Raw genomic sequence first — 13,647 nt, forward strand, 5'->3', positions numbered from 1 at the left:
ACTTTTGTTTTATTTATGCTTGGCACCTATTAGGTTTTCAATAAGCATTTGTTTTATAATTATAGAATACAAGAGCTTTTGTTTTCCAAATAGCCAAATTTAGATGGTTAGGGAAGAAAATGAGACAGCCATTAATTTAATTTAATTTAAAATAAACAAAAAAGTCAGAAAGTGATTATTAAGAATGAGTTAATGGAGGGCTAGGATTATATTTTAGAGGATACTTCATAGTGAGTAGACAGAGAAGGATTCTCTAAGTAGGTGACATTTCACCCGATTTTATATTCTTTTCATATTTCCTTAGGAAAAGTTATTAAATATGTTAATTAATAAGTTTAATAATGAACAGCATCAATAATTGAAAAACTGATCAGAAGAAAATATACATATACAGATCAGTAGAGTGAAGAATCTAGAAAGAGAAAACTCTCATGCAAAACTACCACGGTATTTTCAAGAAACCCTAAAAGACCAGTGTGGGTGGAACATAATGATCCAAGTAAAAAGTAGAAGAGGTTAGAGAAATGTAGCAAGGTATCAGATTATGAATACATCTAAGGTTCGAGCCTTCCACAAAGCCCCAAAGAGAATGAATGTTGTTATCACCTCTTCAAAATGACCCAAGGTCAAAAATGCTTTCATAACACAGGTAGACTCTAACTTTTGTGCTGTAGAGGAGTTGTACCACATGGCATGGAGAGATTTTATAGCTAAAAATAAATGAATAAATAAATATAATTTTTAAATAAAATAAAATAAAGATTTTGTAGCTACCTTCTTGTGTCCTTTAATTTTCAATTGTAGAGCAAACAGCACAATACCTCCTTAAAATATTTCAGATTATGGTAGCCATCTTGAATTTACATTTCTTTATTTTTTTCACTTATCAACACAGAAGAAAATTCAATAATAATGTGATTATTTGGATCTTTGTTGAAATCTTATGATGATTTTTTATTATAATCATATAATAAAAACATTGAAATGGAACTTAGAGTGATGCCCTTAATCTTATATTTGTATATGTGAGGATTAATAACTTGACAAATGTCAATCAAATAAACAGCTTAATATTAGTTTTAGGTTTATGTTTCTTATTGTATAGTTGAAAGTTTTTCTGACATGATCCTATAATTTAGAGTCAGTTGCCAGTTTGTTCACTTTTCTGTGGATGATTAAAATTAGTTCTCATTAAATGGGGTGCTTCTCTTTTTTATTAAGTACTTTTCCACAAGTAAGTCTTGGCAATTTTTTTTTTATTTCAAAATATTAAGGGGGTACAAATGTTTTTGTCACGTGCATATCTTTTACAATGCTTAAGTCAGGGCTTTTAGTGTAATGTTTTTTAGTTTATATTCTTGATGTTCAGAGACATATTTTATGATTATAATTCTAATTCTTTGAAATGTGTTGAGAATTGCTTTGTGGACCAGCATGTGCTTGATTTTTTTTAAATGTTCCCTGTGCAATTGAAGAAGAATATGGATTTTACAGCTGTTGGATACATTCTTCTCTGAAGTCAATACGTGAAAATTTTTAGTGGTGGTGTTTAAAGCTTAAATAATATTATGAATATTTTTCTGTGCATAGTTTTGCCTTTACTGAGAGTTGAGCTAAAATCTTGTATTATTGCTGATTTGTCTATTTCTCTTTTTAGGTCAATCTATTTTTTAAAAGTTCAGTGAAGCTATGTTTTTAGGTGCATACCAATTTATAATTGCCATATCTTCCTTCTACTGACCTTTTGCTATTACAAAAAATTGATCCCTGGTAGTGCTTCTTGTCTTGAAGTCTAGGTCTGCCTGATACTAGTAAAGAAACTGTTCTTTTGGTCAGGGTTTATGTTGTTTATTCTACTATTTTATTTCTACCTTTTTTGTCTTCTTATTTAAGAAATTTCGCTTGTTAGGCTCTTACAATTAAGTTCTTTTTTTAATATGGAGAATTTATTTATTTTTAAAAATAAAATTAATCATTATAAATATTAAAAAGTGAAAAAACAGAAGATTTTGGCATGGATGCAGTGAAATGGGAACATTATACACAGTTGATGGTAATGTAAACTAGTACAGCCACTATGGAGCGCAATGTGGAGATTCCTCAGAGAACTATTAATAAAAGTAGACCTACATTTCAATCCAGGAATCCAATTATGGGGTATCTACCCAAAGGAAAAGAAGTCATTTTATAAAAAAGACACCTGCACTCAAATGTTTATTGCAGCACAATTCACAATTGCAAAGAAATGGAACCAGCGTGCGTGCCTATCAACTGACAAGTTGATAAAGAAAATGTGATATGTATGTGTACCATGGAATACCACTCAGCTATTAGAAGGAATGGAATAATGTCTTTTGCAGAAACGTGGGTGGAACTACAGACCATTATCCTAAGTGAAGTGTCTCAGGAAGGAAAAAATAAATACCGCACATTCTCACTTATAAGTGGGCACTAAACGAGATATACATGGTCATAAAGTGGTGTCATGGACATTGAAAACTAGGAAGGCGGGAGGGAAAAAAAGCTCCCCGTCAGGTACAACGCACACTATTCTGGTGACAGGTACACTGAAAGTCCTGACTTCAGCATGATTCAACTCATCCAGGTAACAAAAAACATTTGTCCCTTGTAAACTTTTTGAAATAAAAAGAATTAATCATATCTTTGATTTTAATTTACCATCTTCCGATTGGTTTTATATTTATAAATATTACCTATATTTAATATTCATTTTTTTAATTTACTCCCATATTTCTTCTTTCTCATAGTCTTCATTCTTTCCTGCATTTCCTTATTTAAATTTCAGAGCTTTTTCCATTTTCCTGAAGATCAGTCTTCAGAGGTCTATATAGTATCATCTGGCTGGTCACAGAATCTCTAAGTATTTATTTGTTTTTTTTCATTTGGTCAGGAAAATCTCTACATTTTGCTTAAGTTTCTATAATATTTTAAAATTGATATTTAGTTCTATGTGCACATATATTTCCAGTTAGTGCCATGAAGATCTATTTCCTTCATCTTCTGGTTTTTACCACTTCTTTTTAAGAAATAAGTTGTCGGTCTTACTGCTATATTCTTGAATGCACTGTGTCCTCAATAGTCTCTCTTTGTATTTTGGTCTCATTATGCTTTACTTTTTCTATTTACCCTTTTAAAATTTATTCTTCATGCAACTTTTAACACCCTATGAATGTACAGCTTAATGTCTTTCAACAGTTTTAGAAAATTTTTGGCTATATCTTTTCAAATATTTTGGCTACCCTATTCCCTTTCTGTTCTCTTTCAGGAATTGTAATTACACTAAATGTACAGTACAGTTTAGCACTGTGTCCTTTATACCTCTTTTATACTATTTTCTGCATTTACTTTATTGCTCTCAACATTGGTCTGTATATTTTTTTCTAATATTTCTCTTAATTCACTAAGTCTCTATTTATCAGTTTCTAGTCTGCTATTAAAGCCAATCGTTGAGCTTTTAATTTCAGTTAATATATTTGAGTTTACAAATGTACTATCCATCTTGTTTCTTTAATTTTTTGTACATACTAAGCTTATTTTAAAATGCTTGTTTTTTATTATTTGAATCATCTATGTCTGTTTTTATTGCTCTTGCCTTTCAATCAGGCCTTGTCTTCTCCTATACTTTGTTATTTTTAAGTGCCAGATTTTGTATATAAAATATTGTCATACAATTCAAGACTTTTCTGATGTTTTCTTTTTTAAGAAAGGATTTCCTGTGTTTCTAGCTGGCAGCCAGAATTAGAGAAGTAAACATCTCAGATAACATTAATCCAATCAAGAAATTAGATGATTCAAGCTGGGCTTGATTTCCTTTGAGGACCACTCTATGGTCTATTCTCCCCCACTCCAAGAGTAAAGCCCTCAAATGGTCTCAGATGAAAGCCTGGCTGTTAAAAAAGGACTCTTCTCCTTGGTAGACCTTGAATTTCTTGTCCCTCGGGGTAAAGCATGTATAGAAGTTTCCTCCCAACTTTTCAGTCTTTCATTTGTGGATTTTAGGATTATTCCATATTTATAGAGAAAAGAGACCCCACTTGCAGAATTTAGCTCTCTGGGTTTCCTTCAAAATATTGGTACCACAGATCCTTTGTACCTTGTTAGTTTTATAAATGGTTTCAAGCTCATGCATATTACATTTTTCTAGCTCCTCTGGTTGTTCTTATTTGGAGATTTGGGGTAAAATGAAACATTTTTGCTATATCTATATTTAACTTTCTAGTTTGGCAATAGATATTGGTTACAGAGAATTACCATGGATTATGGCATGTTTTGAGGCAACATTTCCATCAGTTAATATTTTCGATGCATTTTTTATTGGAGTAAATAAATTCAGATTCTAGTCACTTGTTGGCTTCATCTATTCTGGCAAACACTTTTGCCACATAAGCAGAGAGCATTAGTAGTTGTTTGAATTCAACTGGAAGGGATGTAGAGAATGATACCTTATGCATATATTAGTACTTCATCTTGGAGTCATATTTTGGAACTTTGATCACATCAGGTAGTTCTTCAGAATTGAAATATTTGTGCATCTTTTAGCACTTACCACTAAGAGAGGCACAGTGCTTAGATTTGGTCTTTAAGTTTTAGAAATAATACATAGGACATGTGCAGTGGCTGGATGCAGTCAAATTATTAGCTAAATTGAAATCTGCCAACTTTTACTGGAGGCCATTACATGATAAAGATCTTTGGCTGGTTCAGATAGGTGTTTATGTGACTCTTTATCTAAGGCCCTTATGGCACAGAGATCCAATATTTAACTAAACATATGATGAGGTAAAGATGTGCAACAGAGCCATATAAATGGAAGAATTATTTTCCTGATAAAATAACTCAAGAGATTTCTGAAAACTCAATTTTCTTCCCAAGTTTGATATGTATTCAGTTGGTATCTAGTCCTCTAAGTGTCATGTTTTCTTCTAATATCCATCATTGCTTGCAGAAATTTGCAGAAGGTCTCCATTTCCTCGGATGAGACTGGGGGCATATAGGGAGATGCTTTTAATAAGGAAAGCAATGGTCATACAGGTATGCTACTTGAAAGACTGAAAAACTAAAGATTTTTTCTTCTGCCTGTAAGAATGCTCTATCATTAGCTTTTCCAAGAAGTTACATCCCAGCATTTGCCTTGTTAGATACCGAAATTAATAGCTAAGCACATGAATGTTATGATAATGCTGAAAGTAAAGTGCTTTTTGGTTGCTTCTTCAAAACTGAGAAGAGAAAAATTCAGTAACCAAGTTTAGTGTTGATAAATTTGTTGTTTATTCGTGCCACCAAATAATGAGGCTGGCCATGTTAATTTCCACTAATTAGGTCAATTTTTACATAGTCAGGCAAACATAGCATCTCTGTTTTTCTATGAATGAATTTTCTCATCAGGTGAGAATATTCAACTATGTTGGTACAGTAAATATTGATACTATGTTTAAGTGTCTTGTCTTTATGTTTTAGGCATCTTTTTGGATACTTCTACATCTGTGAAAGAATGAGATAATGGGAAGTCTGTGTGGAAATATAGAAACTGTAGCCACTTGGAACAATTTCTAACTTCACTCATCATCCACATATTACCCTGTGTTGTATGATCACACATGGATGCACGAGGTATCTACAGTTACAGTCAGTGAAAGAAGCATTGATTTTCCCAGACCAAAGACAAGACCCAAGAAGTGAGTTCTTGAAACAATTGTCACAGGATACTCATTGAAAATTCCTGTGATGTGTTGAAATATACCAACGTCTTAAATATCATATGTTTTCACTGGAGAAATCTGAATTGGAAAAATTAAGCTAGCAAAACACAGAAATTAATCAGAATATACAAAATGTATTTCATTTTAATGTACAGCCTGATAGGTGTTTGTTTTCCATTTTGCCAAATACAAAGAGAAACACATTGCACATTACGTGCATAACACATAAACCCACGGTTTATAATCTCAGTTTTTTGGATATGATATTTTACATGATGTATTAACAAAGCTGTAGAATTACTTTAGATATATTTAAATTACAGAATTTAAAATTGCATATCATACCAAACATGTTAGAGTGTAAAGGAAAAAATGCTTATTACGTTCTAGAACCAAGATATTGGCATTTATGTAGGAATCTTAAAGTTGTCCCTGCAGATATGTTTATATATGAAGAAACAATTTCCCAGGGAAGTACTTGTCTACTGTCATTTAGAAATATTTATAAGACTATAATTTTAACATACTACAGAGAGTATTTTTGTTAATATGGGAATTTATCTTTTAAAAATGTCACGTTCTTAAGAATCTATGTTAAATTATTCATATTCTATAAGTGTGCTCACTTATTAAGTTGAAAGACTAGTAATACTACCATATGGCTTTTAAAGTATTAACTCTTTGATGACTTAAACTTCAGAGGATAGTTTATGTACCCTATTTTACAAGTAAATATTAATAGTAAAATTGCCCAATAGAAGATTTATCCTGGTGAAATCTGTCATTGGTGATTAAAGTGAGAAAAGGCACTAAACCTTGCAGAAAGTGAGGTGTGGATAATAAAAGAGAATTGGATACAAGACTATCTTATACAGTTATTTTTTTTGACAGTTATGCCATTATCAGTCTATAGCTTCAAAATTGACAGAACTCCTGAATTATGTGAATGAGACGCGTACAATGTTCATCACAGCTGGTTTCTAGGCAGAGCTCAAACTCCTCATACACATGACGTCCCACACTGCCAAATCCCTGTAAATGGAATCCTCTTGTGCACATGAGAGTTGTATTAATTCTGTAATATTCCTCACAAATGAATAACCAAAAATTTGGGGTTTGTATCTATACTTGTCCCATTCTTCTCTGTTCTTTAACTTTGTCCTTAACCATCAGATCTAGAAACTTTAGGAAATCAATGATTTTTCTTTTGGAATTTTTACTAGGATCTGGTCTGTGTTTATTTGTTATGGCTGCCCCATGAAGCCTCCTGTGTATCCGCAGGGACCCTCAGGAGATTAGGCTCCCACTAGTACTTCTTCCCTGAAAGAAATCTTTCTGAAGATTTTTAAACGAAAACAAACCTCACTTAATTATCACATTAATATTCATATTATTTGTGGACATTCATTTATTAGCTATAATTTCTCTGTTTCCCGATTTGATCTTTCCTTTCTTTCATTTTCTGCTATGCAGCTTTCCCCCTACTATTCTGCATACTTGATGCCAAAGTCCATCCCAGCACAGGTATAATTACTACTCATATATAATTAGGGAGGTAATTCCTAAGATATACAATTTTATTGTATTCCCAGAAAGAAATTAATGAGTATGGGTGAACTATTCATTTTACCTTAGACTATTTCTATAATTCTTTTCAAGTTAACCAAGATCCAGATGATTTGTTCTGATTGAATGTTCACAGTGATGAATTCCAGAACACTAATAATAGCTCTCATTTATAGAGGCTTTACCAAGTGCCATGCACTTAACTTTGTTGTAATACAACAACCACCCTAAGAGGGTTATCCTCATTACGAGTATCCTCATTCTAAAAACGATGACACTGAAGGACAGAGAGTTTTATTAAGTGGCTAAAAGTCGCATAGTAAGTGGTGATGCTGGGGTTGTGGCAGAGGCAGGGTGGCTCCAGAGTCCACATTATTCACTGCTGTGCTGTGCTCTGTCTCTCCAAGAATGTCTAGGATCTTAAATAAGCACACTGTGATGAGAAACTTAGAGTCATTATTTGCTCAATGATCAAATCCTATTTGCCACTGGCTTACATTTTGCAAGGAACAGTGACAATCTGGGAAATTGCTATTTTATTATAAAAAATAAGAAAAATGGAAACAAAGTCAGCAGAGTAGAATAAAGTAGGGCTGCACTGATAGTATCATAGATAGTTCCAATAGAAAAGATTCTGAAACTGTTTGGTTCAATCCCATTATTTTCCAAGGGGCAAAACAAGACAGGCTTGTGATTACATTTAGAAAATGTCTCAAACCCATGTCTTCTTACATTGAACTTGGAATTCTCGTTGAGTTTCTTCTTTTTGGAATCTGGACACTGAAGTTCTATTTTTGAGCATTCTCAATGGCTAAAAAGCATTATAAATAAACCCCTGTCCCACTGATCTTTACCTCACTTTTCAGTGTCTATTTTCTCCTCCCTCACTACCTAGCTCACCCCAAGAGTTTTGAAAAAAACTACTAGCTGTAAATGTGCTGGTTGGTGATAGCCATGAGTTAGTTCAGTTCACTTCAAAATTAATTGCTGAATATCAGGATAGTGTATGTGAGTGTGATAGGAATTGTCCTATAGGTAAAGAGGAAATGAAGAGAATAACAGCTTCCTAAAAAGTAGACAGTAAGAGTCAGACCAATAAATAATGTCCTAAATAACTTTGTAGTTATTTAATACAGTTCCCAGTCCAATCTCTTGGTATTTAATGAGAGATTCATGAAGACAGAATACCCTTTCAGGCATGAGGTATCAAATGTATGACAGTGATTGCCATAGCATTGAGTGAGGTATTTCAGAAGAGGTTGATATGTTTGGTGCCACACAGATGATATTGTAAAGATACCACAACAGCTACAAATTCAAAGGACCGACTCTATGCCAATTTATTTATTTAAAGTTTATTGTCACCACAAGAGAGTAACTTTCTTGAGAGCCAGAACACTTTCCCTGTTCTTTATAGCTGATATACAAGCCAAGAAATAACATATTTTACATAAGGAGTTAATAAATGTATGGATGATTGTTGGGCCTTTAACGATTCTTCTGTATAAAATACCCACTAATACTTAGAGATAGAAACTTTTACTTGTAGGAGCAAAACAATATGAACTGAGGAAAATGGAGTTGTTAAAGGAAGGTCTAGTGTGAACTTTAGAAGAAGAACTCACCGGACACTTACTAAATGATCATTGTGCATAAACCACTGTTGAAGGTATGATGATGAAGGTATGCTCCGTGACATCGTGGGTGTGTTCATAGTCCTGTTCACCATTTCATTACAGGTGCTGGTCTCCTGAGCTCTCAGCTCTGATACAAGCCCTACAGAAGACTGAATGGGAGAGAGTAACAATGTGACAGAATTTGTCCTCCTGGGCCTCACTCAGGATCCTGATGTGCAAAAAGCATTATTTGTCATGTTTTTACTCATATACATTGTGACGATGGTGGGCAACCTGCTCATCGTGGTGACTGTTATCAGCAGCCCCTCCTTGGGCTCCCCAATGTACTTCTTCCTGGCCTCCCTGTCACTCATGGATGCTGCTTATTCCACTGCCACTTCACCCAAATTGCTTGTAGACCTACTCTGTGATAAAAAGACGATTTCCGTCTTAGCATGCATGGGCCAGCTGTTTATAGAACACTTGTTTGGTGGAGCTGAGGTCTTCCTTCTGGTGGCAATGGCCTATGATCGCTACGTGGCCATCTGTAAGCCTCTGCACTATTTGACCATCATGAATCGACGGGTTTGCATCCTTTTGTTGGTGGTGGCCTGGGGTGGTGGTTTCGTGCACTCTGTGGTCCAAATTGTCTTTGTGTACAGTCTCCCCTTCTGTGGCCCCAATGTCATTGACCACTTCGCCTGTGACATGTACCCGTTATTGGAACTTGCGTGCACTGACACCTACGTTATAGGTCTGACTGTGGTTGCCAATGGTGGAGCCATGTGCATGGTCACCTTTACCCTTCTACTCATCTCCTATGGAGTCATTCTAAGCTCCCTTAAAAGTTACAGTCAGGAAGGGAGGCGTAAAGCCCTGTCTACCTGCAGTTCCCACATCACCGTGGTTGTCCTCTTTTTTGTTCCCTGTATTTTCATGTATGTTAGACCTGTCTCCAACTTTCCTATCGATAAACTCATAACTGTATTTTATACAATTATCACTCCCATGTTGAATCCTTTAATATATACCTTGAGAAATTCAGAGATGAAAAATGCTATGGAAAAACTCTGGTGTAAAAAGTTAACTATAGATAGAATATGAATGTCTTCCACACTGAACATGTGTATTACCAGGTCTAAGGCTACAGACAGTAAATTCTAACAATGGATATGTAGTCAATTCAATGGATTCTCTAGGAATGCTTCTCTTTATATATACAACATCATCAGAAAAGTGGAATAAATTATCCTTTGAGACTAGAATCAAATGTAAAAATTCTATAGGATAAATAAAAGGCACAAGTACCCTACTATAAGTAAAAATAAAACTAAGCTCACCTTGTAACTTTATTTTTCTTAGTTTATATTGAAATGGGACCTAGAAGAAAGTGCTTTATTCTTTTCAAAGGGGAAAAACAAGCTGCTTTTGAAAATATGCTATCACTCACATTCATGAGAAAGCAATTTGGCTAACATTGAGAACAAATTTCTAGGGCCAAAATAATGGATTTTAAGTTTTAATGTTCATTATTCTATCAACAAAGCAGCTCTCTATAGCTGTTCTATTCATTTTGTCTTAAGATTACTTCTGTTCCTCAGGTTAGTGTCTATCCATTTCTAGTTCAGGACATTTGGTTGACAGATAATACTGTGTTTAGAGAAACTATCAATGGACAATTTTGTTGGCTGGAATGTGGATGATCAAGAAAACATATTCTAGTTCTTAATTACAATATAGATACTTCACTTTGATTTCTCTTTGTGAATTTTCTCACTAGCTATATGTGCATTTTTGCCATTCTTCAATAAACCTTCTTATTTTGTCTTCATGATGCTGAAGATGTTGGTAAAGAATTATATTAGTTTTCATAAGCAATGTGTTTCTCTAAATGTTAGTTTCAATTTAAATACTTACGTACTTAAAAATGATTTGTTGTGGTATAAATAATTGTTCTTTCAATTTCATAAAGAAAAAAGATTTTATTAAACAGCAGCCATCTTGGAATATCAGAAACCAGGAATAATATAAAATTGCTCTTATTGCAATATGTAATGTTATCTATGCTTTGTAAAAATTTACATTTTTAACAAATAAATTTTATTATGCATGTTTAAGTTATACAACATGGTGTTATGGGATACACATAATCAGTAAAAATGGTTTCTACAGTGAAGCAAATGAACATATCTATCATCTTACATGGTTACCTATTTTTTTGTTTTTGTGAAAAGAGCAGCTGAAATGAACTCCTTTAGCATAAATTGCAAATCTAGTACAATTTTGTTGCCTATAGTCCTCATGTTCTACGTTAGTCAGAGGATACAAAGGAGCAGAAGCAGACAGGAGTATCAGTGAATCTAGAGACGTAAAGTACAAATTTAATTTACTAGATGAAAACAGATTTTAACAGTCTTATTATTTTAACCAGTAACCAGGTGCACATGGGGCCGGCTCACCTTGCCCACACATCTCTAGCCAGGGCTCTGCTCTGCTTCTGCACACACGCAACTTTCCACCTTCCCTCTGCTTCCCAGAGCTGGACACAGACTTGCACTCAGACCCTCACATGTGGGTTTTGTGGCAGCATCAGAGCAAGGCCTGTTGTTGCCCATGGGGCCAGGACCAGGAAACAACTGCATTCTTAGAAAGGGAAGGCAAAGGCTTGGGGGCTGATGAAAGCGACCTTTCTCAAATGGCACCAATAAAACTGCCCTGAAAGGGGCCTAGGTGGGCGAGTAATAAAATATTTTTAAAATAATAAAATAAAGTAACAGAAGTATTTTATTCATATCTTATAATATATGGAATTTATTCATAAATTGTATAGCTTCTTACCTAAAATATTATCAATGTAATTGAAGCTACATGTGTGTACCTCCCTGATGCTGTTTCTCTGCATTTCCCCCAAGGTAATACCAACACTAAATTTATCCTTAAACTATATCATGTAGATTTTATTATTCCTTACCTTCATTAAATTACATTTACGTACATGATTTTCTGAATTTTACTTTTATCTGCAATGTTAGCTTTCTAATATTTGGTCACGTTGGTGCACGTTGCCTCAGTTGCATCATTTCCCCGGCTTGTATTACACATTGTGTGACTATACTACACGTTATGTAATCATTCAATCAGGGACCGTTTGGGTTGTTTCCAGGTTTTTATATTGCACACAGTATTGCTATGGACATCCTGAAAGAAATTCTTTTGTGTTAAGTAGAATGTTTATATGTTCACTTTTACAGATGGCTGCAGTTTCCCCTAATGCTGTGGTATGAGTTACACTCCTACCAGCAGAGCATAGCACTCCCATTACTCTACATCTTCACCAAAATCTGATATTGTAAGATGCTTGATATTTTTGCTAATAAATGCCAGGAAGATTTTGGCTGACTTTTACAAGCTTTAATATGTTATATCTTCATCATTAAGCTCAAAATATTTTCTAACTTCTATTGTTATTTATTTTGCCAATGGGTTCTTTAGAAGTTATTTGCTTAATTTTCAAACATACAGAAATTATCTGGCTAATTTGAGGTTTTTATTTTCTAGCTTATATTCTTCATGTTCAGAGACATACCTTATGATTATTAATCTTTGAAATTTGTTGAGAAATGCTTTATGGAACAGCATGTGATTGATTTTGAAAAATGTTCCATGTGCACTTGAGAAGAATGTGAATTTACAGCTGCTAGACGCATTCTTCTCCTGTATCAGTAGGGGACGTTTGTTAATGGTGTTGTTTAAATCTTAAATATCTTTATGAATGTTTTTGGGTACATAGTCTCACCTTTACTGTGGGTTGAGCTAGAAATCTCACATTATTGCTGATTTTTCTGTTTCTTTCTTTAGGGTAATCTAGTTCTCAATCCTGTTTTGCAGTCTATTTTTGTCTGATATTAGTAAAGAAATTATTCTTTTGGGCAGGGTTTACGTAGTTTATTCTACTATTTTATTTTTACCTTTGTTTAGTCTCTTATTTAAGATTTTTTTTTTGGTAAGGCTCTGACTATTGAGTTCTGTTTTATGTAAAGAGGTGACATTTACTCATTTATTTTTTTAAATAAAATTAATCGTTGTAATTATTAAAAAGTCAGAAAACAATAGATGTTGGCATAGATGCAGTGAAATAGGAACACTTATACACAGTTGATGGTAATGTAAACTGGTGCAGCCACTATGAAAGCAGTATGGAGATTCTTCAGAGACCTACTAATAAAAGGAAACCTACCATTCGATCCAGCAATCCAATTACTGGGTATCTACCCAAAAGAAATTTGCTCTCAACATTGGTCTGCATATTTTTTCTAATCTTTACTCTAATTTACTAATCCTCTATTTATCGGTTTCTAATATGCTGTTAAATCCAATCGTTGAGTCTTTAATTTCAGTTGTTAGATATTTTATTATAGCTTTCAAATTTATTATCTGTCTTGAGTTTTAATTTTTGTACATACTAAGTTATTTTAAAATGCTTGCTTTTTATTATTTGAATCATTTATGTCTTTTTCTGTTGCTTTTGCCTTTCAACCAGGCCTTGTCTTCTCCTATACTTTGTTATTTTTAAGTGCTAGATTTTATATATAAAAAGCTTTCAGATGACTCAAGACTTTTTACGATGTTTTCCTATTTTTTTTTTTTTAAAGAGTCTCACTCTGCTGCCCGGCTAGAGTGCCATGGCATCAGCCTAGCTCACAGCAACCTCAAACTCCTGGGATTAAGCAATCCTCCTGCCTCAG

General features: G+C 33.8%; 1 protein-coding gene across 1 annotated transcript; it reads left to right on the forward strand.

Annotated features, from left to right (window-relative positions):
* Nucleotides 1-9,067: 9,067 nt before the first annotated feature.
* On the forward strand, nucleotides 9,068-10,006 carry LOC138384446 (olfactory receptor 4A16-like). The gene has a single exon (XM_069469948.1). The coding sequence runs from the start codon at nucleotides 9,077-9,079 to the stop codon at nucleotides 10,004-10,006; it is 930 nt and encodes a 309-aa protein (XP_069326049.1). The 5' UTR covers nucleotides 9,068-9,076.
* The last annotated feature ends 3,641 nt before the right edge of the window (nucleotides 10,007-13,647 follow it).

This window comes from Eulemur rufifrons, chromosome 6, assembly GCF_041146395.1.
Source record: "Eulemur rufifrons isolate Redbay chromosome 6, OSU_ERuf_1, whole genome shotgun sequence".
In the NCBI taxonomy this organism is placed as follows: Eukaryota; Metazoa; Chordata; class Mammalia; order Primates; family Lemuridae; genus Eulemur; species Eulemur rufifrons.

Bases quoted from the DNA above. Each gene is read 5' to 3' on its own strand.
- LOC138384446 (XM_069469948.1), top strand. From the start codon at position 9,077: ATGGGAGAGAGTAACAATGTGACAGAATTTGTCCTCCTGGGCCTCACT.